Source organism: Ornithodoros turicata, chromosome 6 (genome assembly GCF_037126465.1).
Source record: "Ornithodoros turicata isolate Travis chromosome 6, ASM3712646v1, whole genome shotgun sequence".
NCBI classification, from domain to species: domain Eukaryota; kingdom Metazoa; phylum Arthropoda; class Arachnida; order Ixodida; family Argasidae; genus Ornithodoros; species Ornithodoros turicata.
The window spans coordinates 59947277-59973402 of record NC_088206.1 but is presented as its reverse complement, the minus strand read 5'-3'; the positions used below and the strand labels follow the sequence as shown (position 1 = coordinate 59973402).

The 26126-nt window shown below is 43.9% G+C and overlaps 5 protein-coding genes and 1 long non-coding RNA gene across 11 annotated transcripts in view; 4 read left to right on the top strand and 2 right to left on the bottom strand.

Moving 5' to 3' along the window:
- The first annotated feature begins 6 nt into the window (after positions 1-6).
- LOC135398672 (zinc finger protein ZFMSA12A-like) lies at positions 7-339 on the top strand. Its single transcript, XM_064630057.1, has one exon. The coding sequence runs from the start codon at positions 7-9 to the stop codon at positions 337-339; it is 333 nt and encodes a 110-aa protein (XP_064486127.1).
- LOC135396848 (zinc finger protein 182-like) lies at positions 340-4541 on the top strand. Of its 2 annotated transcripts, none has more exons than XR_010423542.1 (3): positions 340-1374; positions 2585-2949; positions 3168-3746. XR_010423542.1 is itself a non-coding variant. In XM_064628055.1 (3 exons), exons 1-3 carry the CDS (start codon positions 2907-2909, stop codon positions 3927-3929), a joined length of 486 nt encoding a protein of 161 aa, XP_064484125.1. In that variant the 5' UTR covers positions 340-2906; the 3' UTR covers positions 3930-4541. The 2 variants fall into 2 exon arrangements, 1 of the variants encoding a protein (XP_064484125.1); XM_064628055.1 differs by adding an exon at positions 3878-4541 and having other exon boundaries at positions 340-2949; positions 3168-3558.
- Positions 4542-5469: 928 nt separating this feature from the next.
- Positions 5470-23535, top strand: LOC135396847 (BRISC and BRCA1-A complex member 2-like). 3 transcript variants are annotated; one of them, XM_064628052.1, is made up of 12 exons: positions 5470-5683; positions 5774-5850; positions 5914-6005; positions 6070-6258; positions 6324-6398; positions 8162-8262; positions 9694-9793; positions 9909-9979; positions 10046-10128; positions 10465-10615; positions 10705-10799; positions 23444-23535. In XM_064628052.1, exons 1-11 carry the CDS (start codon positions 5571-5573, stop codon positions 10760-10762), a joined length of 1110 nt encoding a protein of 369 aa, XP_064484122.1. In that variant the 5' UTR covers positions 5470-5570; the 3' UTR covers positions 10763-10799; positions 23444-23535. The 3 variants fall into 3 exon arrangements, with proteins under 3 accessions (XP_064484122.1, XP_064484123.1, XP_064484121.1); XM_064628053.1 differs by lacking the exon at positions 23444-23535 and adding an exon at positions 10982-11158; XM_064628051.1 differs by lacking the exon at positions 23444-23535 and having other exon boundaries at positions 10705-11158.
- Positions 11185-15849, bottom strand: LOC135396845 (GDP-D-glucose phosphorylase 1-like). The gene is given in 11 exon segments (XM_064628050.1): positions 11185-11339; positions 11899-11964; positions 12993-13147; positions 13223-13323; positions 14495-14597; positions 14677-14798; positions 14801-14890; positions 14958-15002; positions 15068-15175; positions 15345-15461; positions 15517-15849. Coding segments are annotated over 11 exon segments (1116 nt in total). The 5' UTR covers positions 15607-15849; the 3' UTR covers positions 11185-11220.
- On the bottom strand, positions 17920-25606 carry LOC135396850 (uncharacterized). 2 transcript variants are annotated; one of them, XR_010423544.1, is made up of 4 exons: positions 25311-25606; positions 25102-25242; positions 19197-23834; positions 17920-17999 (listed from the first exon to the last, which is right to left on the bottom strand). It is a non-coding gene; the product is annotated as an uncharacterized LOC135396850 (long non-coding RNA). The 2 variants fall into 2 exon arrangements; XR_010423545.1 differs by having other exon boundaries at positions 17926-17999; positions 19184-23834.
- A 153-nt stretch (positions 25607-25759) lies between these two features.
- Positions 25760-26126, top strand: part of LOC135396843 (zinc finger FYVE domain-containing protein 26-like) — a 62874-nt gene continuing 62507 nt past the window's right edge. For both annotated transcript variants that reach the window (XM_064628048.1, XM_064628047.1), the window contains exon 1: positions 25760-26092. In XM_064628048.1, the coding sequence (XP_064484118.1) occupies positions 25875-26092 (218 nt within the window). In that variant the 5' untranslated portion in view covers positions 25760-25874. The remainder of the gene's footprint in view (positions 26093-26126) is intronic.

The following is a 26126-nucleotide window of genomic DNA, read 5'->3' as shown; positions in this document are numbered from 1 at the left end:
TGCAGCATGTGTCCCTACGCTGGCGCGACAAAGTACAACTTGAAGGTACACATAAGGACCCACACGGGCGAAAAGCCTTACAAGTGCAAGTACTGCAGCTACTCCGCGATCGTTCAGAGCAGCATCGTGATCCACGAGAGGCGGCACTTGGGAGAAAAGCCCCACAAGTGCAGCTTCTGCGACTACACCGCTCCCAAGCCGGGAGACGTCAAGCTCCACGAGAGGACACACACGGGGGAGAAGCCATACAAGTGCCACTTGTGTTCGTTTGCAGCAGCAACCAAGTACGCGTTAAAGCGGCACGTGCTGAGAATGCATGTGACAAACGCGGGTGTATGATGAAGCAGAGCCAAAATCCCAGAATCTGTTTGTGATGGTGATGCATCCGGCCGCTGCAGGGCAAGGATTCGATCAGGCTCGTCACCGTGCTTGTAGCTGACGTGAAGACGTGATGTGGCAATTTGATTTGGTTTGTGTGGTGATTTATGTGGGAAAACATTTAGTTGCGATGCTTGCCTCATTTGAACCGGCTACAAAGCGGCTACAAAGTGGCGCAATGACCTGGTCATACACATAAGGGGCTGCAAGCGAGAAGAGCGATTTGAAGACGAGTTCTTGAACGCTTTCAGTGTGAATAGCTAAACGATGAAGATGTGCTAAGGGTTCCTGGTTGTATTTCGGAGAGTGCCCATTAAAGGGACGGTCTCGTACAGGTGGAATGATTCCAGAGCTTACCTCAAATTGCATTCACGAGTACTACAGTTTAGAGAACGGGTCGGGGCTTGGTATAGTCTTCTACTGGCAGGCCTGCGCCGGTACTTTCATGGGCCTGGATAGGGATCGGGACTGTGCTGTGTCACTGTTGCTTAGCCACGGTCAACTTTTGAAGCCTGCTACGCTGCAGTTGCCGATCCAAGCCAGGAAGCCTACAAATTTCTCTGGCATGAGTTGGTCTGGAAGAGCTATAAATTATTCAGGCTAGGCACGGTTGGCTAAATCAGAGGAAGGCTCAGGCTGGGCCCTGGCCTAAAAGTGCTACCTGTGCAGTGCTCTACTCGGACGTCGGCACTAGCGACTGCTGCTCACTCATTCCCTGCTCAGCTCTCCACTTGCTCACTCATTCGCTGCTCGGTTCTCCACTTGCTGACTCATCCTCGGCTCTGCTCGGCTCTGCTCTGCTCTGGCTGAGCTTTCTTTGTGATAACACTTGTGTGTGGGGGGGGGCATCGAGTTGCCTTCAAATTTGTTTGCCATCTCATCTCTCGGATCTCTAGGCCGTGAAGAGCATGACATTACAACAGTTGAGCTCGTGATGAGGATTAAGTGAGGGTGCAATGAGGTCAGGAGATGGGAGTAAGGCAAAGGAAGTGAAAGGTGAAATCATCTGGATTGTGACGTAAGGTGTAAGGCAGTGGTTTGTCTCTAACCGCTAGTACGGGATAGGGGATGGGGTGGCATCAGACTGCTCAGTTCAGGTGCATGAGCGTTAGCATCACTCAAGTGCACTCATGCTCAGTTCACCCCAGCCTGAGCATCATTTCAGCTCACTCATATGCCACACTGAGCAAGAATGAGCATTTTCATGAGTGTCTCTCGTTCATGCATATCTCCTTGTTTGCTCACTCACGCTCATGAATGAATTTTTCTCAAGCTCATCTCGTTTGCTCATTCATGCTTACATGTGAGTTTTGCTTATACCCACTCATCTCCTGCTCAGCTCCTCGTTTGCTTGCTCATCTTGTGCTCTGCTCTCTATTTGCTCTCATGCTCAGCTCATTCACCATATTGAGCATGAGTGAACATGAATGAGCATGCTCATGAGTGAGTTTTGCCGATGTATGGCTCTACTACAAATACACAACTGTGAAACTTTCATCCAGAATAACGAAGTAGTTTTCGAGAAATTAGACATAGAGGATGTCTTTATTGCCAGCACAGCTCGTGGGGAGCTGATGAATTTAATTCCTCTATTTAGTAGCCATGGACTTTTGGGGCAAGAGAATTCACACTGTTGCATTATTAGTGACAGAGTAGAATCATATGCATTCTGACTAGGTGATGCTCTGGGAGACCGTCGTTCTAAGGGTGCAGGTAATTTTGTCAGTGTGTTTCGGCTATGGGAAGCTTCATTGTATTTAAGTTGTGCATGTAATTGGGCTAGGTGGTTCTTCATTCTCTAAACCCAATAAAGTCAATGGAACATACAGGACATGTGTTGCATAAGTTCTGTATGCATTTTTGACCATCCACTAGGTGCTCTTACCAATCAAGGAGCAATTTGGTTGTCTGGAACAAGTCCACATTGTAGAGGCAAAAATGGGAACACGGAAACATATTGTCGCGCTTTTAACCACTTTATTTGCAAAACGACACAATGCTATACAACGGTCATTTACAACAACATCTTACAACTAAAGTGGTCGAAAGTGCGACTGTGTGCTTTGCGTTCCCGTCATCGTCCCTGTGTCTCTACAATACGGGCTGTTACCAGTCTCGGGAAGTGGTATTCCCCGGTCTGTGCTCATGTAAAACATGGCACCCGTAATGCCCCGAGACTTATTAACCCTTTCACAATCTTTTGCAGACGACGCTGAATCGTCAGGCTCCTCTGCTTCTCGTCGTGTGCCGAAGGTTCACAAACCACAGCAGTACCGTTGCAGGTTCTGTGCGTGCGTCGGCGAGTCACGCAAACGGATTCAGATCCATGAGAGGACGCATACTGGGGAGAAGCCGTTCAAGTGCAAAATGTGCCCTTACTCTGCGGCTGCAAGATACGACCTTAGTGCACACATGCAAACACACACTTGTGAAAAGCCGTACAAGTGCAGGCTCTGCAGTTTCTCTTCGACGACTGTGAGAGCGCTGATGAATCACACGGAGAGACATTCTAAAGGGACCACTTACAAATGAGCGTCGAAAAAGAGTGGAAAATCCAGCGATCTGCCGAAGGTAGATTGAAGTAGAAGAACAACTTCTGTTCAAAATGTTGGCGTTCTAAACCTGGGGATTTTGCTTCAAGCTCACAAACAAAAATTGTAAAAAAAATAAAGAGAGAAGGATCATCCCACCATTTCAGTGTGCGCTTTTCATATCGCGTTCCAGTGTCCCCTTTATTAAATGTCGTTAACACGTGTTAACGAACCATTAACCTTTTACCTTCTTTTCAGGTTGGCTGCAACCAGTAGATGTGCAGCCGTGTTACGGCAGCCAAAACGGCAACAAGCCGCAGTTGCAATACTGCTGTCGGTTCTGTCCGTACATCGGGGAGACGCCGAGCAGGATTAGAATCCACGAGAGGTCTCACACTGGGGAGAGGCCGTTCACGTGCAATATCTGCCCTTACTCTGCAGCAACCAAGTACAACCTCAAGGTTCACATGAGAAATCACACCGTGGCAAAGTCGCACAAGTGCAAGTACTGCAGCTACTCGACGGGAGTGCTCAGCACGCTTGTGGTTCACGAGAGGGGACACACCGGCGAAAAACCGCACAAGTGCCACCTCTGCGATTACGCGGCTTCAACGCCTGCGCTTTTGAGGATGCACGAGCGGACTCATACGTGAGAAAACATGAGTGTTAGTACTTATGTGACTCTTGCTACATGAGGAAACGCAAGTGCTACTACTTAGATGACTCATTTTGCTTTACGTGTGGTTTGTGTGAAACTTCGAGAAAGCGGTAGGAGAATATGTAACATGGTCAGTTTTTGTGGTATGGGATGCATTAATTAAAGCGCTGATATCTGTATGTTGTGTTCTGGGGGTGTTTTATACCGTCGTTTCGTTCTTTGTTTTCTCTCTCTCACATTCTACAGGTTATCAGGTCCTGTCTAGGTTGACGATTCTTCCTTTCCTAATTTTCTGCCCTTTTCTCATCAGGCCTCCACCCTACACACTACCATCCCCGCAGGAATATCGGTCAAGAGGTTAGAGCTTCACGGTCGGAACACCAGTGCAGATTCTGTCCGTACTCTTCTGACAAAACCAGAGTTCAACGGCATGAGAGGACACACACGGGTGAAAAGCCGTACAAGTGCAAGTACTGTGTCCATACCGCTGCGACGCAGCATGCTATCAAGGTGCACGAACGACTGCACACGGGGGAAAAGCCATACAAGTGCAGGTTTTGCACTTATGGAACGAAAGTACAGAGTGATCTCGTGATTCATGAGAGAAAGCATCTGGGGGTGAAGCCATTCAAGTGTCGCTTTTGCACTTATGCCTCCATTGCACGGAAGACCCTTGTGGTTCACGAAAGGAGACACATGCAAACCATGCAACATACGTAACGCTGTTTCTACCGCGCAGAGACACTTTCGAGATCTTGTTAAAGATGTGGGCAACCTGTTCCCGACAACAGACTGTCTTCATGTACGGCCTCACAAAGCTTTTCACAGAGAACCTCCTCAATATTATCATTTCAGGCGGAGTTAACAATAGCAGGGCACTGAGAGTGTGCGCATGCAATCATCTGCTCGTACAGAGTGTTTCACCTAATGTGAAAAAAAAAAAAATTGTATTAAAAAATCTGTTTGTCTGAACATTATGCTGTTTACCTCAGTGAAGATTTTGCCATTACTTCTGAGCGCTTTTATCAAATTTAATTCACGTGAAATTGAATTTTCCCAATTGATCTCCGAAATTTGCCAAATCAACCTCGCGTCTTTTTGACAAACAGAACATTTACCCCACTGCATTATAAAATGTGTTCCCTACTGCTTTGGTAATAGTTCAAAGAAGAAGGAAAATGCGGAAAACGTTGTTTCGAGACGCGAAAACTGGCGGGGGCCACTCGCCCTTTCCTGTTTCCTTCTCGCTCTTCTTTCAGATAACTTTGTGTTGTAACATGCTGCCATCATCAGCAGAAGCTTGGATAAGGGGAAGTGAATGGGCAGGTGCGCGTCGCTTCTTTCAGATGTCTGAGCGCGCCCGGCAACTTGCGCGTCTCGAAACGGCGCTTTCCGCATTTTCCTTTTTATATTTTTTGCGGCTATTGCAATTGTATTAGTGAGTGTATTTTCCAATAGAATTGGGTAAATCTGGCATGCGCTTTCTGTTTCCGTCAAAAAACAAACAATAAATAAATAAAAGCGTGACGTTGATTTAGCAAATTTCCGAGGTTAATTGGTAGTATTCAATTTCCCTCGAATTAAATTATGTAAAAGTCCTCCGAAGTTATGGCAAAATCTCCCCCTAGAAAAATAGCGTTGATCTCACAGTGTTCAGACATGTAGATTTTTTAATATGATGTTATAGGAACACCCTGCGTGTGCACAATTTTCTTTACATTACTGGCTTGGATTTTGAGGCACGTGTGCAGCGCTCTATTAATCATTAAAACAGTTAACTAAGTGTAATCAGAGGTCAATCTTTTCCCCAATTTTATGCCAGTCTACCATCTGCCACACCGAAACAAGAACAGGGTACAGTAGCGAAGTGAACAGCCGCATCACTATCGGCTGCATTGTGCGTCGAGCCTCGTTCCCAGGTTCCTAGCTGCTGCTGTTGTAGTTTGTTATCGTATTTTTTTTTTTAAATTTCTGATTCTCCCGTGCGAGAAGTGCTACATGACATGGATCAATCTTATGCCCCTCATGTTCGTGTTTTCTTGCAAAATTTATTGGACCACTCAATTGAAAACATCAGGACCACGCATCCCATTCGCTTAATCAGTGCTGATCATGGGTGAGTACTCGTGCAAAACCACTGAAATGAGTTTCGAAACTACGCAAAACTGAATACCGTGTCTGTTCGAATTGTCTTCTCCTGCTACAGAGGACCCAGGGATGGATCCAAACAGCTATTGGACAGGTTCAAAATATCTGTTCCTTACGGTGGGCAAACACTCATGTGTAAGTTCAATGCATAGAACATATAGGATACAAGCGTAACTGACGACCTCGCACTGTTTCCAGGGGAAGTAATATTTCAAGCACACAGAGCTGACTGGCCACCAGATTTTATCTTCGATGACGTCTTGTTTCTGCCCGATATAGCCGAAATTCCAGTATGATGTTCTGTCGAGTTTCACTGTTTTCTGTAGAAGGTGAACACCACACAATTTTCAACAGAGCCTCCTGAATTGGAACCACAGCGACGAGAAGGCGCTGATACCTGTTTTGAACGAACTCCTTGACCTGTATCGAAAGTTTCAAGTCACCACGTTAGAAAGTTATCCAAGAGCTCAGTTTGAATACACATCTCTAGTCTTGCAGACTGATATAACAGAGTCTGCTGTTGAAGTGTACATCAACAAGAAGGTGACTTTGGAACTATCGAGTCGTTTTATAGGTCCAATAACAGGAAATTTTCTTATCTCTTGCAGAATGCCAATGGGCCAATCAGATTCTGGATAAGGCTTCCAATCGATTTTTCGAAACTTCCACCCGTTTTTGCAAAAGTTTGTACTTTTTACTCGTATTCCCAGTGCATGTACTTTCAGATGTTTAGCTTGCACCCATACAATACTCCAAGTGTTCAAGTATACAAACAATTTGGTGGCATGGTTCCTTAGGCATCCTATGTGAGGTACGTTAAATACGGGCTGTAGCGTGATGAGGTTTCAACGTACGTTAAAGGGACACTAAAATGAAAAAAAAAAAAATGCAATTTCACTTCAAATTATGTTACATGCTACGTTTGTTTCATACTTTTTATCATAATTCAAAACTTTGATTCCGTTATGGAGCTACAATCAATATTATACTGGACTCTTTCTTCCTTCGGCACTAAGCAGTGGACGTCGTTTCAGGTCGTGCATCTGTGTTTTTAGTCCATACTGTGCGTGCTCCACGTGCCATGCCATGGAGCAGTCCCGGTGAAAAACATACTGCGTGTTGCGAAGCGGACTGGCGTCGCTGTTCGAAGGACATGAAGATAAATGTTATCAGTGGAAGATTCGCGAGAACTGTTGTAGGCTACAATTCAGTGAATCGGTATTGAAAAATGCAGTAGTGCACATCATGCCGGGCATATACAGAACACTACGATCGTATCCATTCGAAATCCACTTGCCCACGATAGGCATTCGTGCGCTTCTCCTGCTGTCCCATTGGATGCCGCCAATCTTTGCCTCCTCTGGATCCCATTCGTTGACGCCAAAGACAGTCCTGTTTTCATTGCATTTTCTTCTAAATGGTAGTGCTGTGCTAGCTAATTTTGCTTGCATTATATTGATTGACTAATTGGCCTTTCATATGAGAGCAAGTTGTTTCTGGATTTTAGTGACCCTTTAACGAACCCTCAAGTGGGCAGAGCCAATCCAGGGACCGACCGCCGTGGCATTGCTCAGAATCAAAGTCGTAACTGGGAATAATGCCATTAATTGTCATTATTAGCTAATGTTTTCAAATCAACCCTAGGAGTACTGCTTCCCGATGCCTACTGCTGCCTTGCGAACGTGACAGGAATGCAGGCTGTAATTTGTATATATATATATATATACATATAAGAAATACAGCTGAACTTCTGCAATTATGCACCCTTTCTGTATTCTAATATTGTTGCCATCGAAAGGGTCACCATAAGCTATTTAATGTCCAGCGTGGTACAGAGAGTCACTAAATAAGCTTCGCCTCAGAGTATCGACACTGAGGTCCAAGGGAGAGCAGAAGCGCCATCTTGTGTCCGCACCACGCCGGTATTATCTCCAGTTGAGGATCAAAGACGGCTATCATAATGGTCGCTGTGGGATAGAGAAGTGTGTATGATTGTTGCGCGATAATCCACGTATTGTCCACCAGAACGAACTGAGGGTGTCAAGGTGAGCTCAAGGACGTCAGCCTTGATGAGCTGCTTGCAAGAGAAAGGAGCATTTCACCTGCGCACTATAGACATATAGTTTTATTAGCTTGTCCATAAACAGCGCGATGGCCTTCTAATAGACGGCACCGTGCGCTAAAGTGTGCGTGTCTGCCCTGGCGTGGAAAGAAGGTGGCGCATGCTCGCTCTTCGAACTCGGTGCCAATACTCTGAGGCGAAGCTTATTTAGTAACTCTAGTGGTACATTATCTGTGATACAACACTGCTGTGTGTTGAGGAAAAAGTGTAATCGGGTCAGAAGTGGTCGTAGGCCCCTGTCTTTACCCAGTGGTGTCCGTGCTGCAGGATGCAGGAGATTAACAGCACTATGGTCATCCTATATTCTCCAATATCTTTCTCAAGGAAAATCTGTCAGAAGACAGCGCCATCCTACAGGTGACGTTCCAAACACCCGACGGCAACAGGGTTATCCCGCAGCTGTTCCTCTCCCCGCGTGTCCAGGAGTGAGTGTGCTTTATTTATTGCCCACATTGGTCAATCTATTGAACTTGGATGCTCCTTCGGGAAATGTCATGCAAGGCATTTTCCTTTGGGAAGCGCACATTTCGGGTAAATAAACTTGGGTAAATAAACGTGTGTCTGAAATTCATGCAAATTCGTGTGGAAAAACTTCGAGTATGCTATATTCAGGGAGAAATCTGGCTCAGTTACTCTAACTAACAGTATTGGTTTGGTACAAACGGTGATGTAACTGCATTTTCTGCCAAACAAGTTAATGTGCATTCCTAGACTTCCCAGTGAGGGCTATTTGTCGTGTAAAAAACGGGGTTTCATCCCAAAGAGGCAACCTTCAATTTGGGGAAGAATTGGGTTAAGGGGGAATCACTTCTTCGGAAACCTATGGGTGATTTTCGTTCGCCCAAGACACGTGAACGCTATAAACTATCGTCATAGGATTGGTGCTGGCGTGTTCTCTTAGCTTTTCTCTAGTCAGTGACGTATTTTTTAGAGGACAAGGTTGAGCTGTTAATTTTTAATAAATTAAAGTTTGGTGCATCTCGAACATGTGCTGCCATCTCGTTTGAGTGTCGCACACTAAAATATTTGCGAATTCGGGCTCAATACAAATGAACGGATAGTCCTGGAATTCTACAAAATGTGTAATTGACAAGCGCAAAGCAAGGAGAACACGCCAGTACTTCTGCTTTTGACGATATTTTACGCCATTTCTGAGTGCTGTGCGAACAAACGTTCTCTATTGTCTTGCGCAGAAGTGATTCCCCCTTAAACCCTAAAACTTCAGGCTCTAGTTATAACCCTAATTTCTACTTCTCCTGACTTCAGCCCTTTCATGCTGCTTTGAATACTGCTAGCACTCTTCCCAGCAAACTTCTTCCGAACACCTGACATACCACAAAGATATCCAGGCGCATGACGACACATTTATGCGATGAAAACAAACAACAAAAAAAATCACAGTAACCAAACTCCACGCAACAAAAATGTTATCCATGCAAAGGTTGCTCTCCATACATACCAAATTTCCGATGCAGAAGACAATACGGTGGTCACGGCACAGCTGCGTCTAAGTACCGCTAGGTGTGCCGATTTCGTTTCATTTAGTTTCTGCATAGGTGGCGCCCCAAGCGGTAGGGCGACGCAACTGTGCTACACTGCTGTGTCCCATTGGAAATACACGGAGCAAAGTTCGTGTGCCGAACGATTTTGCTGCACAGAGTTTGGTTACCACAAATATCTTCTCGATTTTCATCGCATAAATGCGTCGTCATACGCCGCCAGAAGTTCATACAGTATGCAGGGAACGCGCTATGTGCAAAAATGGGGGGCTACTTTTCCTGCAAACACCCTGTATTTTATGTGGCAATTCACACAGAGTTTACCAGCTTTTGAGGCTTGTCTCCCTTTCTGTGCAGAGGCATAGGTGGTACATTGTCCATGCGAATTCCAGCTTTGAACAAAGACTGTTGTCTAATGGACTACGTACCTGTGGTAAAGCAACTAATAGAAAACAAAGTATGTACTGGTGAAGTCGTAGCATGCTTTGCAACACTTTAATACCTGACAAGCAATAATTGCGAAGCTAGAGGTATTTATTGCTCCTTTATCGGTCCCCCTTGTACCCTTCCAGGTGGAGCAGGTCAGCAGTTCATTTGCTAAGCGCAAAGAATACATCTCTGCTCTCCTTGGTCTCTTTGGAGGGTAAATACTTTACACACCTTTGACTCGGCTATTTGTGCACTGTACAATTTCACTGTCATGTTCCAGGAGCTTGATAGAGTTTGACGCTGAGAACTTCACAAGCATCTCTTTCCTCTTTGAACACAAGGATTTCTTTTTCTTACTGAGCAGTGAGTTCACAAAATCTCAATCTGTCAATAGATATCAGCACAAACAACACAACAAAAGTGGATTACAGCATTACATTACGTTGTAGTACCGAAAACTGAAATGCAATTCTTTCACAGTGTTCAGCTCAATATCTGTGTGCCATATTTTTGCAGAGACATCAGTTTGTTTTGTACTGTGTTCACGCATTTCATAGTGCTGCTCGTAATCCCACTTTGCTATTTCGAAACCTGGCTTCACTACGTCAGCATTGTAGATCGCAGCAGCATACTGCCATATCTAGCATTCCTGGCCGAGTACCACACCGCTAAAGGATTTCTATGCCCTCTCTTGACCAGTCAGCCTACCACGCTTTTTCCCTCAAGACAAACCGTCGCTGACGTTTCAGTCCATCTACCACACAAGTATGGGCTGGCCATACAGCATTACTTGTACAGATTACCCATACAGCCCTCGTTGGACACCACAAGAAATGGCAAATAGGGCAAGGTAATACTAGATGAGATTTCCTAGATGTGATTTTCAGTGTTTTCTTTTTTTTTTTCTCTCATTTCTGTGTTTCCTTCGTTGTATTTCAGGACTTTCATCGTGGATTACGTCCAAACGTTTCAAAGAAGCTCGCTCAAAAATCGCTGATACTAGCAGAAACGACTGCATGTAGCTTGTTGCGTCGGTGAGCTGTGCTTCGATACAATAGTTTGACATGAACGTAGGAAAGCAAAGTAGGAGTAACATAAGGGATAAGTGTACAGATGTTGTGGAAGAGAAGCTTTGGGGGTTCAGCATGGATGGTAATCGCCTCCTGCTCTTCAAGACTGAATTTTAATGGGATTGAAATTTCTGCATCGGTTCCAGATTGCTGTGGAATGGTATGGAAAACTTTGAGCCACCGGGAAAAAAAAAAGGCGCTGTACATAGCTTTCCTGTTTCCATGTGAGGAGTTTGCGGGATATGGGAGTTAAACGACAACCGGGCGTGTCTGTTTGTACATATATAACTTGTTGGAAAATATATTTATATTGTACATGCATAGTGGTGGGCCATGCAAGCTTGGTAAATCCTCTACAGAACAGTGGCGTTTATTCTTGTCACGACTATCTAGTTGAATACTTTTGAAGGAGCTTGTTCCGGACTGGTACAAACGTGTCGTGGCAGAAGCTTCTCAAATCAGCAGCAGCCGATTCTTCTGTAACCGTCTGGAACCCTTCGTCAGCTACATTGAGAGAAATAGTATTCGTATTGTGTTTGCACAATTTTACACTTCCGCGATATTACACTAAACGGCTGTATGGAACGGTGGACTCCCGTTGGTTCGAACTCCGGTAGGTTATACTTTCAGCTGGTTAAAACAAAAGCTGCCTAATTTTAAATGCCGCTTTCACCTAATTCATACTTTTCGTTCCTTCGTAAAATGTTCCTAACCGCAGAAAACAGCTTCTGCCGCACTGATGATGCTATCCCTTTAGGCACCTGCGTTTGAACACGTTGGTCATCTCTAGATGTATCTGGCTGGCATTGAAAATTTTGTTTTGAGGACTCCTCTATTGACTAAGCAATCTGCTGTATATCACATTCTTCTAAACGCCTTTCCATTCGTAGTCTGAATTGATAATCGTCTTTAAAAATGTGCTCCCACATAAGAAACCATAATTTTTTTTTCTTGCAACATATATTTAGATGGATTTTTGATCATTCTTACAAATAATATGTGGTTCCATAGAGTACGAAATAGTGAGAGTCCACTGTATTCATAATGGGTGTAATAGACTTACATTTCATAGGAAGGTGTCCAGAAAGCTCGCACAAAGCCACATTAAACGCGGCTTCATCCTTGGCCCCTGAACAATATAAACAAGGAGAGAATGTGGAGGTTAGCAAAGAGAAAACAAAACACTCACTGTTAAACAAGTCAAGTGCATTTGACAACTCGAGCAAGGAGGTGTACATTGAACATTGCTCGAAATCCTGCTTCATTCATTCATTCATTCATTCATTCATCAAGCATTCTGCCAGGAGCTGCACAATGTGTGTTTTCACAGCGCTTTGTCTCGTTGCTGCAAAGTTAAATTTACAAAACCGCCCTGAGAAAACTGCACTGAGCGGTGTAGCGTGATGTAGTATCAGCGTGGGGAGCAGCCGTGAGGTCTCATTTCTTGTCTGCTACAGACATAGCTACATCCGGGGGACTCTCCGCACGAGGGACCACCTGAACAATTGTTGGACTAGGAATAATTTTGTCAAGATTCCCCAGAATACTGGAAGATGCGAAAAAAAAAAGAAAAAGAAGGAACCTCACTGCCATATCATCCCAAGCTCTCAGCGTTACGTCATTTCATGCACTGTTAACTGTGACAGACACAAGATATCCCGTAACAGACGACAGGAAAAGACGCATATGGTGTTGTTTGCTATGTGCACGCCAGGCTGCTCCCGATACTCCAGGTCCGTGTGAATGCTCAACATAACACGCGGAGGAACTTCTGCCCTATGAGCAGCTTTTTCTTCCACTAGAATGTTCCTCGCCTAGATGTCGTCCACGTGAATACACAGTGATGTCAGCACCGGTCTGGCTCCCTGAAGTCAAGGAAGGGGTCTCTAGAGTGTGTGTGCCCTCTAGAGGTTGGCTAGGATCATCATTCTTGTGCAAGAGCAAATGTCATTTGTTGTGCAATATGTTGCAGCCCAAAACGAAAAATTTATGGAAGGGGGGCCCTCACTGCTACTTTAACCTCAAAGGATCGTAAAAAGTGACCCAAATTGGTGCGTGAAGACATGCAATGTAAGCTTGCAAAATTTGTTTGTTTGTTTGTTTGTTTACGTAAACTTAATTCACTGAAATGCGGTAGAGTATCCACAGTTATCTTACCATAGGACGATCTTCGTGCCCACACGTAAATACGCACAACGGAATATCTCTCGACATCTTTGACGTTATTTTCACCGAATTCGCTTCCTCTAGTTATGAATATGTTATGCGCCACTGAGTCGTCTACAAACACTTGAACCACCTTCAGGATTTCGCTGAAAAGAAGTGAAAGAGCGATTCTTCGTAAAATAAGGAAGTATACCGAGACGAACTGGTGGGGAATTGCTTACTTGACAATAGTGCTTCTATTCTTAGAAGTTGCTTGAAATGCAAATCCTTCTGCGGGATAGTCGACTATCTCGTAGCAGTTCCCATATAAATGACTGACACTCTGAAATAGATTTTTACATAATACTTGTCACAAAAAAAAAAAAACACATGCATCTCGGAAATTGGATTGCAGAATGTAGTGCGACTGTCATGCGCTTCAACATTTTAATTCAATCTACAGTCCTTCCTCGCTAATACCCCTGTTACATGGCAAATTGAATGCCATTCCCAACCGATGACATCCACACTGAATGACATTCGTTCCGCGTCACACGGTGAAGCCAAATGGCAATACATGCGAATGGATTCCGCCCAGTAAATGAGTTCTGGGAACTCATTCTCTTTTCCCTCCCATACTGACTGCGTACCCTTGCAGTAGAGAGGTAGCAAGAACAACATCGATAAACTGTTTGAAGAAATCAAACATGAATGAAAAGTTGTACTCCAATATTTTGTTGCCGTGTTGTCAAGTGTGGTGCAGAAAGCTTTCTCACTTGTCTTTGCTTGTGATACTTAGCAAGCTGAGCTTCGTCGAAAATGGAACGATTTTGTGAAATAATCTAATGCTTCGCTAGTTTCGAGAAAATGAAATAAATATCTAACTAAAGTACCTGTATAATGCTTCATATGTTCGGCCCTGGTGTCTTAATTATCGACAGTGACATCATTTGTGAATGACATTCTGTTTCTTCGTGTAGCTCGATGCAGTACAAACGAATGACGTTCGGCACGAAATGCCATTCTGTTTGCTGTGTGACAGGGGCATTATGGGTACATTTTAAACGGAAACCACAAAAAGATCAGTACCCTAATGAGACAAGGTTGGATGGCAGGTATTTAGTTACAGAAAAAAAGATGGGAGGAAACATGATGTATCGATCGGGGATTCTCAAAGTTAACCGGAATTATGTACTCTAGCACTACAAGTACACACCCATGAAAGCTTCAAAGAAGAAACTACTTTTCCAAATTCTGCATAAAATGTGGTGTAACAGCAGATGCCAAATGTTGAGAGCAGTGAACACCTCACACTAACAAAGTAACAAAAATTAAAAGTCACCAAATTAAATTCCACGCCCTAAACCTCGTGGAGAGCCCTCCTAAATATTTTTCTTCATTCATTATTTAATTTCCTGGCAGAGGGAATGTGTCATGCACATTTGAAAGTAAGCTGTCGTAGCAAAATTTTGGCAACCTTGGCATTCCGAGGGAGAAAAGAAGACAATACCAACCGCAGTCTCGAGGTACAGCCTGTGTTCCAGGTAATACATGTGATAGTGATGATGGTTGACAGACGCAAATCCGCATAAGCTGTTAAAACCAAGGCGAAAAGCGCTGAAACATTCACAGATGTTGTTACAAAACTCACAAAAGTTGTGCACTGTATATGTGCACAAAATCACTTAAAACTTACGGACTGCCACTCAAAAGTACCGTGTCAATTGCGAGGAGAAGGCCCTGCCGCGTTAGGACCTGGAAGGTAGAATATTCTGGCTGCAAAGATGCACTCTTATTCGAGCAAAACCCCGAGGTCGTTTTACCTGTGGGAGGCAATCTTCTAGGTACGGCACAAGCAAGGCGTTGCAATATTCTAATGGGCTCACATTGATAATTACGTAGTGTCCAGCCTGGAATATACATGTATACAAAAACGACAATATTATTATTTTTAAAGTAATCGGAGCGTATTATTACCTGACTGCTTGTTTCCTCCTCAATATTTTTAATCCGGAACAAAATCTATAAAAGAGAATGGTAAAGCTTTTAGAGCATGATACATTTTAAGGGGAAGAAATAAAAAGTACCTCCGCATCTTTAACCTTGGTGAAGTTAAAAAGGCTATTATCGAAGGGCATGGTCACAGACGTGATGTGCTGGGGTTTGCGACGCTCTTGCGCTCGCTTGACGTTCAGCTACAATGACGAGGAAAAGCAACTGTCACGACAGGGAATGCTGGCCATTGCTGCTATACAACACTATGTACAATATCGATAACAGTGAAAGGGCACAGACTAGGTGGTTCATAATGACAATGAGGAGACAATATGCAAGACAGTGCAATACGCTGTTGGCATAGCTGACCTGAGCTACAAACTTGAATTTTCCCGAGAGAACTTTCGTTTCTAACTTGTCGAGTTGGTACCAAAAGCACCCGTTCTCTACCGCTTCGTCCCATTTGGAGCGCAGTACTTGATCGAACTGAGAACAGAACAGAATAATGAGTGTTCCAAGACTGATTCGAATGGTCGCTTACCGCTGACAGTTTCTGCGCTTCGTTAAGGTGGACCTTATCTATGAGGTCCTCACGATTGTAGTGAAGTATAGAGTTTATTTCCTTCTTCATTACACCAATCTAAGCGAATGGCCGCAATTTCAGAAATGATTCAGCAACGAACTGCTGCGGTTATCTTGGCTGCGAACGTCTGTGTGCACCGTCTGCCTGTCGGACAATCATATATCTGACGCGTATATCGTATATCTACCGTCATATCGACGAATATCTATCATTTTGTCACATCACAACTGGAACGTGGCCGTTGCCATGGCACACGCGACGCTCACGGCTGCCTGCGCTTTGCGATTTTAGCGCCGCTGAAAAAGCCTGAGCATGCGCACACGGAAAAACTTGTCTTTTTTTTTTTTTTTTCGTGTGATCTTTTTGCATGTTTGTTTTCATTGTGCCTTTTGTTTTGTGTATGCAGAAAGGAAAACCTGTGGGCATAATTTTCATAGATTTGTAAATTAACTCTAGTCGCTGTCCACAGATGGAAAGCGGGATATGTATGCTCTTTTGGTGGCGCTCGTCACGTCGTCTGCTACGCAGTTGCAGATTGCAGCGCAAGTTGAAACGCGCAAGAATTCAGCCTTGGAAAAGGCCAGAAAAGACTATCCTGCTTTGCATATGGATCTGACTCATCAGATCGGGTGTTGTGATCTCCGCTGTTGTGCGAGGAGTTGTCATTCCTTGATTCCAGGATTGCAGCAGCAATGTCGTTTTTTCGTATTTTGTTCCTCTTGTTGAAAGTGCGGAAACCGGTCGCACACTCATGAATTCCGCGAGGCTTCCTACCGTGACCCAGATACATGGGAATGAAAGTCAGGTTTTACTCTCATCGCTGGGCCCTGTGTTTTTTTGTGTAAAAGATGTTCCTTGCAACGATAGGAAAATTCCCCAAATCCAGGGGTTCCTACGATGTCTCATGTGTGAGTATGCACCCTCGTTCTCATGCCAAAGCACTCGTTTCTATCAGGAGGCTTTGCGGCTTTGCTTTGCAGAAGAGCTGTTTCTGTCTGTGTCCTATGTAATAAACTTTCGAAGTCTCTACATTCTGTATTGCTGACACGCCGTGCTTTTTATCTCACTTGTCTTGCATTCGAGAAATGGGCTTCTACGAGGGTTGTCATATTTTGTGCTTGCTGTGTTTCTCTAATTACTGTGCGTTTTTCTGTGCTTTCTGCGCCTGCAGCTGACTTCTGCTTCCTGTAGTCCTACGCAGATGGCGCTGCCGTTTGTTTTGTTTTTGTTGTGGGCTAAACTGAGGCGGCTGAGGATTTCAACCTCCGTTCAAAACGCGCCCGGTGGTCTGCCGAGTCTTTAATTTGGGCAGTAAGGATGCTGAGATCACTATTTGGAAAACCCACCACCATTTATGTAAGTTTACGTTACATATTGCACGTGCTGCAAGAACCGGCAAAGTGGCACCGGCACCGGCATTCGAGGACGGGGGTCTCGACGTCATGTTTCATGCGTACACATGAAACAACCATACTAACTCCATTAATTTTCCCTTCAAACTTCATCCACACATCTGCAAGGTTTCTCAAATCGCTTTTGTGGTTGCTTGAGTGATACAGGCGCGAAGTGAGCAATATTACGATCCGGTTGATGTGCCGGCGATACCCGTGGCAAAAATGCTGAAACACCTGTTAGGATCCATATGGTTAGGACCAGGGAAAGGTAACGGAAACGGGTATTATACCGGAAATATAGCAGGTAACGGTAACAGAAACGGAAACGGATGTCGCACAGTTAGAATACCTGAAACAGAAACGGAAGCGACAATAACTTACGGTAATAAAAATTCGGGTACCGCAGGACCCGAATTATTGCAATTCTTCACTATATTATGTAGATAAATTTATGAAATAAACCTCAATGGAGCAAACTAAAATAAACTGAAGAACTAAAACTAAAATGAACTATCAAACTGGAGCATATATAAGTAAGTAGTATACAGTAAATACAAGAAGCATGGTTCTTATACACTTATGGTGACCTGGAATTTGCAAGCGTGCGTAACATTCCTGGAAACCATGTTCATATGAACTGTTCACAGAAAGCACATACCTATATGTGTATTTTGAATAAACGTTGTCTCTTGTATGCATGTATCCCTGGAGTCCTCAAAATAGACTGCAGAACGTAGAGGGATTGTGTTCTGTCACGGTCTCAGTTGTCGTTTTTGTTGTTTTTTTTTAAGGAAAGAAAAGAAAGAAGGAAAACAAAAAGCTGGAGGTGGGGGTGTACCGAAACTGAAACGTAACGAAAACGAAAGCAACAATGGTGGTAACCGAAACTGAAACAGAAACAAATAAGGGCCAGTAACGGAGGTGGTAACGGAAACGAAAAAGATTCCGTTACCTTTCCATGGTAGGACAGCATTAATTCTTCAGCGAGAGAGATTGGTTTCCAAATGCCACGAAGTTGACAACGTCTGCAAAAGTTTCCACTGCCTCCTTGAAAATCCAGAGAAACTCGTGATTTCAGCATGGATCAGTCGGATATCTGAGCGTCAATGAATTATGAAACTGATTTTAAGATTATGATGATGATGATAATAATAATAAAAATAGTGAATCCCATTAAAGAACGATGTGCTGCGCAAACGAGACAGAAAATCAAAGTGTCTTCGAGGAAGATGATTGAAAATTTGGAGGTTATATTTCAGTCGACATTTATAGAGATATCTGCAAAACATTTGAGCCACAGAGGATTTACAACAAGGAAGTCATAGACTGAACATACTCTACATTTATTACTACTCTATACATTTATTCAATTACAAGGTACATGCAAATAGTGAAATATGCATGTTAACATTGCATAAGTGATTATTTCTTTATTACATTGTAGCAGCAGAATTTAATGTACGTGTACAAACACTTTTTTTTTTCTTTCTGTTGCCTGTAAGCCTATACATACAAACATTATAAATGAATAAATGTTGTGCATAGCACGAGTTTTCCTCCATGAGCAACCACAATGTCAGGCAATGCCTTGATCCATCAGAGAAGGGAATATGCAGGATTTTTTCTGGTATAAGTAAATAAACTTTTCTATAACAAATTGTATGACAAAAACATGTACCGTTAAACTCTTTCACACAACATAATTAGACTGGATGTTCAGGACGTCAGCCACAGTGACCATGGTCGTTCCCAGTTCTTTTTTTTTCCAAGGGAGGGCAAAGTGCTTCCAAGAGGGATGGGGGGAGAGCAAAGTGTCCAACCAATAGGCAGTAGAACGAAAACAGCCGAAACAACTGATATGCAGTGGATCAAGCGAGTAAGGTTCGGAGTCATGATGATGACATGAGAGTAAAAAGTGTGTAATGTCTCGGGATCTTGGGGCTGTACAGCGAGGCTACAGCCCCCCTTGTCCGCCTCTCTCTCTGAACGCCCATGACAGTGACGAGCATGCTACAAAAAAAATTTTCAAATGCAGCATCACTTTGCTCAATGTCTGCTATCTCAGCCACCAGTGGTTTAAAAAAGAAAACCATTGGCAGTGACAGCAGCATGACCTTTGTGGGCTACATGACCTGACAAACTGTGTCACCTCATAGAGCATTCGCCTCATGAGCAAGCCAGCTGTACCACGCCACATAGCAGCTGCAGCCCTATGTGCAAAAGCAGCTTACACCACAAACAGACCTGTACTCCCATTGGAGGCTACACTAGTCCCCCGCTGTTCAGGTTAATGGCAAAGGAACTGAATCCCGAAGAGATGCCTTTGCGAAGTAGTGCGTGAGCTAAAGAAAGTGATGTGATAAGGCACACATTCAGAGTTGCTTGAGATAAGAGATCAGCTCTCTCCACACTCTATGGCGTTATCTCCGGAGAATGACAAACTTGAAGCGATGGCTTCGACAGAGTCGGCAAATCGAGACGAAACAAGCCGGATATTGGGAAACAGTGGTGCGGCAAGCGCAGCTCGTTCTTACGGCTCGGTGAGTTGGCTGAGCTCAGGTGCCTTTGAGATAGTCTCTCCCTCTTGTCCTGTGGTATTGCCTATTCATGTGTAGCAGCATGAGTACACCCATTTGCAACATTTGGGTGTGGGAAACAAATCTAGCGAAAAAAGAATACGTATTGCAATGACGTAGAAATAATGCTCCTGATCTTTGTATTTGCATTCCTTCGCCTTTTTGAAAGCAAATTGTTGTTCTTTAGGAAGTAGAAATACCTTTCGAATTGTAATGTCATTTTTGCAGTGTGGCTTATTAAAATAAACGACACAGACATAAATGATGAAGACGTGGTGCCGTTAAAAAAACTACAGTGCGAGTCTTATCATTAATCTTCACAAACAAGCCTGCATCATCATGCTTTCTGTTCAGCACACTTTGCAAACATTTTTCTGGCAAACCACTCCTGTTCCGTTGAATAATGCTGTAGGAGAATCTCTATGCAGTAAAGACCGGCTCCTATTTTTCTCACTGGTCACTTCCGCACAACGCAAATATGCTATCTCGGATTTCTCTCGCTTGTGTCGTTCATCGCTCCATGTACATTCGAGAAGTGCAACATTGAAACATGCAAAACATCTGTACTCTATAAGAAAAACAATGTTTTCAAAACAATAAACAAAACTCCCTACAACGTTGAAATGTTCCTTCCATGGGAGCATCCTACCCCGCCAGTGTTTCGGACCCGCCAGTGTTTCGATTGTCAACCCCAATAATGTCCCTTTATCTAAGACAACCTTGGATGTCTCTGACACTCCTAAGTTTCGTTTACCTGTGACACCTTCGAAATTTGATATTGCTGCTATCATGTCCAATGTCGCGTCCAAAATAAGTGATCCAACCAAGAAAAATGTCTTCGCTGAACGATGTATCTCCAGGATTCCGTCAGATGCCTTCTGTACTGGGAATAGTCGTAGCTTACATAAAATCCGGGAGGTACAGAGTGAACTCCACAGTGCCGACCTCAAACTAATTCAATGGGACAAATCAGGCAAGTTTGGTGTTCTTCCGATGTCATCTTTCCAGTCCAAGGTGCGAACCGCTCTTGATTCACTCTTTAAGCCCTTCACGGGTTTACTTAAATTGTCCAAATCAAGCACTGTCAGTGTCCTTTCAAAGAATCAACCCTTTGCACGGTTCAAAGGTTACGCTCTTTTCTCTGGACATCAAGGACTTATACTGTTCAATTAATGTACCGCTCCTACTCAAACGCACCTCTGAGCTGATTGTAGACCACATCACCGCTTTCCAAAACACTGCTGGTATGTCTGCCGCGAACTTTCTCACCATCTTGGAATGTTACCTGCAATCTACTGTTGTAACCTGGGAAGGAAAACCATATATTCAGGCCGAAGGTATCTGTATTGGTGCTTCCGTTGCACCCATTTTAGCTGAAATCTACCTCAGTGTCCTTCATCGTGCTGGTAGAAATTTGATAACCGAGACTTCCTGTGAACGATTGTGTATACGGCGGTATGTTAACGATATCATTGTCCTAACCAATCTCCCGTCCTTGACTGCCGAACTTTGAGTACGATCACATCTTTCGCCCCGGAACTAACTTTTTCTATTGAACATCCCACAGAGCAGAGACTGAAATTTTTGGACCTCACCCTGGTTTCCGAAAGATTCCTCCTCATTTCTGCCATTTTGAAAAGTGGTGTCCACCACGTTGCGTACAGTCTGCAGCAACAATGTTTCCGTTTGTTACAGGCTGGGTACGAACAACACAATTTGGCCAAGCGTGCTCTAATTCAATTGTGCAAGATGATGAGACCCCCCCAGTGATCAATCATCAACAGAGCCTTCTTTCGGCCATACTGTTTCTATTCCCTATTTCCACTGAGTGTCTCATAATATTTTGGCAGTAGCGAAAGACTATGGCATAAGGGTAGTGTTCACTAATGCTTACAAGCTATCCAGACTGATGCCTTTTTTATCACAATGCTGTACTGTCTCGCACAAAAAGCCCCTCGTACCTTGTTCCAGTGGAGTGGCTTACTGTATTCCTTTTAGTTGTAGTCTATGCTATGTGGGGCAAACAAAGAGGTGCTTGAATCATAGTCCGCAAGAGCATAACCTAAATACAAATCACATTTCCAGTGAGCCCACGTGCGTGAATGCAACAATTGTCAACTGATTTTCTCTGAAACCGAAGTTTTGTGTAAAGAAAGGAATTTGTGGCGGAGGTTACTCAGGGAATCTTTAGAGATAGCTACACGTGAACATTGCGTCAGCAAGCCCTCCCTTGTGCCCATGCCCCCTCTCCAGAGGTGGTTGTGTATATAAGTGACGGTTTCGCTATTAAATTTTTGTTGCTGTGTCTGAGGAAATTGTCTGTTGTTTAATTCCCTGCCTCAGGTTGCACCCTTGTCATCCCACCCCATCTGGTACTCCCTGAGAATTTCAAATATGTCATCCCTCACGTTGAGAGCCATCCAGAGAACATTATTATTATTATTATTATTTTCAACCCTCATCAGTCACCACAGCTGAAATAATTATAATTCTCACTTCTGAGCAATTGAGCTATAAAAGCTTCAGACTTATTAGAATTCCACCACCACTGATGCCAAACCCCAGGAGCATGATTTTGCGTGTGCGCATGAGGCAGTTAAAGTATATGAGTGTGCTTACATGTCTCAAAGAAGTGGTAGAACAAGCACAACAGAAAGCGAAAAATTCCTGATTTTTTTAGCACCTTGTTATCCCCTCTGATTGCACGTCCCACGGTATAGCCCCGGGATACGTAGATGAATGGGGATACACTTAAGTTGATGCAACGAAAGGACATGATGCACACCTCTAGAATCTGTAGCAAGAAATGTGTGGGCAGGTTCACTGCCAGGAAGCTGGGTGAATGCAGACACTTAACATTTGCCTTGCTCTGGCTACGGACAGGATAATGTTTAATTTTTGGTTGGGATGAAACAGAGCAGCTAGATGTTAATCCTTATGAGATATTATGGCAGCAGATTTTACCTCAGATATCTCTCAGCAGAAGTGTGAGAGATGAAACATAGAGGGTAAATATAACTGTCCATTGTTTGCGTCCAAGAGGCACTCCACAGCCGATATGAATCCTTTGTCTTCGCTGTCTTATACGTAACATGCCAGACAAATACTGTAATTTCATGGGTATCAGCCGCACTGCAGATAATAAGCAGATAAGCCGCAGGACCCGTTTCTAGGAACGTTTTGAAAATTTTCGGGCAGATAAGCCGCACTCGCAGATAAGTCACAGGCAATACAACGCGAGAGACCATAGAGAAGGCCATAAACCCTGTGGTCCATACTCCGCGGCGCGGTGTACAACAAAGGAGGTCAGTTCTAGTGTTCTACCAAGATCGGATTGTGCCCTCGTTGTGTATTTTTCACGGATCGACGGGTATGAAATTACGGTAATTGGGCCGCTACAGGTGCAATGAATCATATTTATGATGACACTGGATGGCCATCATCCACAGAACTCTGTTTTTCTGGTTCACTTGAAAAAAAAAAAAAAAAAGAAGAAGATTCGTAGCACACAGAGTCACTCTTGAGGCTTTCACTGAATTATCGAAGGAACTTATGAGCCCATCCATCTGTGTTGGCTTTTTTCTTGCACTCAGTTTGCTTACAATAGACAAAGCATTTTCGATCACGATTCTTCATTGGCCCCTACTTGCACCCTGATGTTGGTATATCTGTGTGTGTGTGGGGGGGGGGGGGGAATCTGGTCTAGGACAGCATGCTACATACAGTGCCTAAGGCCTATTGGGACACATGGTGACGACAGACATGGTGAGAGGGAGGGAGGCTAAAGACATCCAGGCCCAAACACCTATATCCACCCCTGTCCCTCACCTGTTCCAGTTGCTTACATAAACACAAAATGTTTGATTTCAAGATTCCCCTCAGTGAAAATGCTGTACTATATTTCGTCCCATGCAGATGGAGGTAGAAAATGGCAGCTACGGCGTGACCCCGCAGCAAGTGTCCGGAGGTGGTGATTCTGCAGGAGCGATTGAACTGCTCAAGACAAGTTCCGGTTATGGCAGCAGCATCGCTGGCGTGCAGCCGTGCACCTGCACTGAAGGAGGAATGCGGTGTAACACAGCTGCTCCTCCGCCCGTTCGCCTGCAACTTGAAACGTGGTCTCCACAAAAGACTGTAATCTTTGTCGTCATTGTGGTGACATTTGCACTGTGGGCTGTAGTCTTCGGCGTGTGCCTCAACTGGTTTAACTTATAGGGGGCAACAGTTTATGGCCACATTATCGTCGTTTCCCTTTTGAAATGAAGTGAGACCCTGGTTGGAACTTTGCATCAATAGTGTCAAGGATCTGAAAGATAAAGTGATGAGTGTGATAACAGTACAAGGCACAGTGATTTTGTAACATTGGTGCAGGTTCAGCAGGGTAAGGTCTCGGCAGCTTAAGAGTTACTTTCCGTGGCAGAAGCTATTAGCGAGCATTAAAGGGGCGCTAAAGTGCAAAAATTTTTCGTAGTGTAATTAAATATTGACACCAACACAGAAGGAACAAGATTTGTGTGCGAACAAAACTATATCTTGCACCGTACCTATTCTTTCCTCCTCAAGAGGCACAAACAGTGCGGAGCAGCCTCCCATTGGTCACCTCAAACGACTCGCCCAATAATAGCGGAGATCGTCTGAGGAAACCAATGGGAGGCTGCTCCGCATTTTGGTGAGGAAGAGAGTAGAGGGAAGGTGCAAGCTCCAATTTCACAAATCGCGAACGATGCAACAGATGAATTGTCGATGAAAAAAGTTCTCTCAAGTTCTCAGATGAATTGTGTTCGTTTTGGTGTTTCATTCCATGAGAAGGTGTTCATGTACTCAAGTGGCTCATGCACAGAAAGGTTGCCTTGTTAGATAGCTTTTGACATGGAGATCTTGTCCAGCAGGGCCCTATTCTGCATTTGATATTTTTACTGTGTGAAAGAAGAAGGGAAAAAGTTCTGTATTTTTTCTACATATTTTACCTGCAACTAGAAAATTAAAAAAAAGAAAGTAGCTCCATGATATAGTTAAGTGGCTTTATTGTTATTGAAGTGCCAAAAGCCGCCGATATGAATTAGCAACACGTGCAAAAATAAAACCAAATGAGTCAATACAAGCCAAATACATTCGTCAAAGAGTGTACAGGGCAGTGCAAAGGAGTGCAAACTAGGTGCACACCAAGTGCTGCCCTCACGTAAACAACCAACTTGCTCGGTTTTCAGTCATTAGAAGTGTATTAATTGCAGTTTAGAAGTGTGATGGTGCAGTGCCTTAAATATGAAATTTCTTAATTTGAACGCCCTGCTAAAGGGCAGTCTTTCTTCTGGTTTTATGGGCATGAGCTTGAAATTTATAATGGGGAGAACAGCGGGAGTTTGTGAAATCAAACCTCAAGTCTGCCTATCGGGACTGTTAAATGTGATGTTGATACTGTTCTGTAAGGAGCAGTGCGTGTTCTTAGTGCAAATACTGAAAATACAAGTCCGAAGCAGGAATGAAAAAAATGTTTGGAAGTGGGTGCGGGCTATATCATGTGTTGTTTATGTGCATAAAATGTCTCGTGTCATGGCTTGAGTAGAACTAGTTACTTGTGACATTGACAAAGTCGGGACCGGCAGTGTTGCAGAGCTCCGTGCCAGAATATACGATCACTGTCGTCTGCTAGCTTTGCCTGGGCCTTGAAAATGGAGGAAGTCCAAGAAACCTGGCTGTTCCCGTGTAGCATAGTCCTATTTACAGAAGGTAAAGACGCGAGGCACTAAATCTAAGCTGTTAATGCAGCTATGTAGGAACTTGCCTCCGCAAAATGCGTAACACAGCAACTTTCCAGGCTGAGATTGTAACTTGCGGCCGTGGTGGAAAACGTAAGCTGATGCTGCTAGAAAGCCACCACCTCCAATAATCCTACACATTATACAATCATCTACCGCACTAGCTTCACCACGACGACTTGTCATGTTCAAAAATAAGCCAAGCCAAAAGAAATTAGCAAACAAAATGCTCTGTAGAGTTCAAAACGTGCACGCATTCCTTCCTTTCAAAATGTCGGTGAAGCTAAAGGGTGGTACGTAAGTAATGAGTCAAAAGGAAAGGAAAACGCATCGAATCTCAAAATATAACCTGAAATTGTTCCATATAAAGTTATTTCACAATAAAGGTATAAATATTGTTTTCAATGTTTAAACCGTTTAAACTGCACGGTTTTCAATACTTCAAAGTTGTTTCACGTTTTACCCAACCGAAACTTGGACGAAAGTTTTTTCAGATATGTTTGGTGCTTCGTTTTGATTTCGCGGCCGCTAAATGGAGCTCGGAAGCTTTTCGATCTCTTAAATGCAAGCCATGACCAGCCGTAGTAATCATGGGCGATGAAGAGCAACAGAATTTTGACTATGACGATGTGATTGCATCAAATGCCAATCTGTTGACAGAATTTCGCTGTCACGTGTACCTGGGACAGTGGGAGTTGGCAAGAGCTTGTGCTTTGACTGTACTTCGGGCACCATACACTACAGATGAAGATAGGCAGTTTGTCAGAAACTATGTCAAGGAATTGGCTGTTTGTCCAGAAGCGGTCAGGTACGACAGCATATTGATGGCACGCTGTTTTAGC

Coding starts and splice junctions, on each gene's coding strand:
- LOC135398672 (XM_064630057.1), top strand. CDS start 7: ATGTGTCCCTACGCTGGCGCGACAAAGTACAACTTGAAGGTACACATA.
- LOC135396847 (XM_064628052.1), top strand. CDS start 5,571: ATGGATCAATCTTATGCCCCTCATGTTCGTGTTTTCTTGCAAAATTTA. Junction 5,684..5,773: donor TTAATCAGTGCTGATCATGG/GTGAGTACTCGT, acceptor CTCCTGCTACAG/AGGACCCAGGGATGGATCCA. Junction 10,616..10,704: donor GAAATGGCAAATAGGGCAAG/GTAATACTAGAT, acceptor GTTGTATTTCAG/GACTTTCATCGTGGATTACG.
- LOC135396848 (XM_064628055.1), top strand. CDS start 2,907: ATGAGCGTCGAAAAAGAGTGGAAAATCCAGCGATCTGCCGAAG. Junction 2,950..3,167: donor AATCCAGCGATCTGCCGAAG/GTAGATTGAAGT, acceptor CCTTCTTTTCAG/GTTGGCTGCAACCAGTAGAT. Junction 3,559..3,877: donor ATGCACGAGCGGACTCATAC/GTGAGAAAACAT, acceptor TTTTCTCATCAG/GCCTCCACCCTACACACTAC.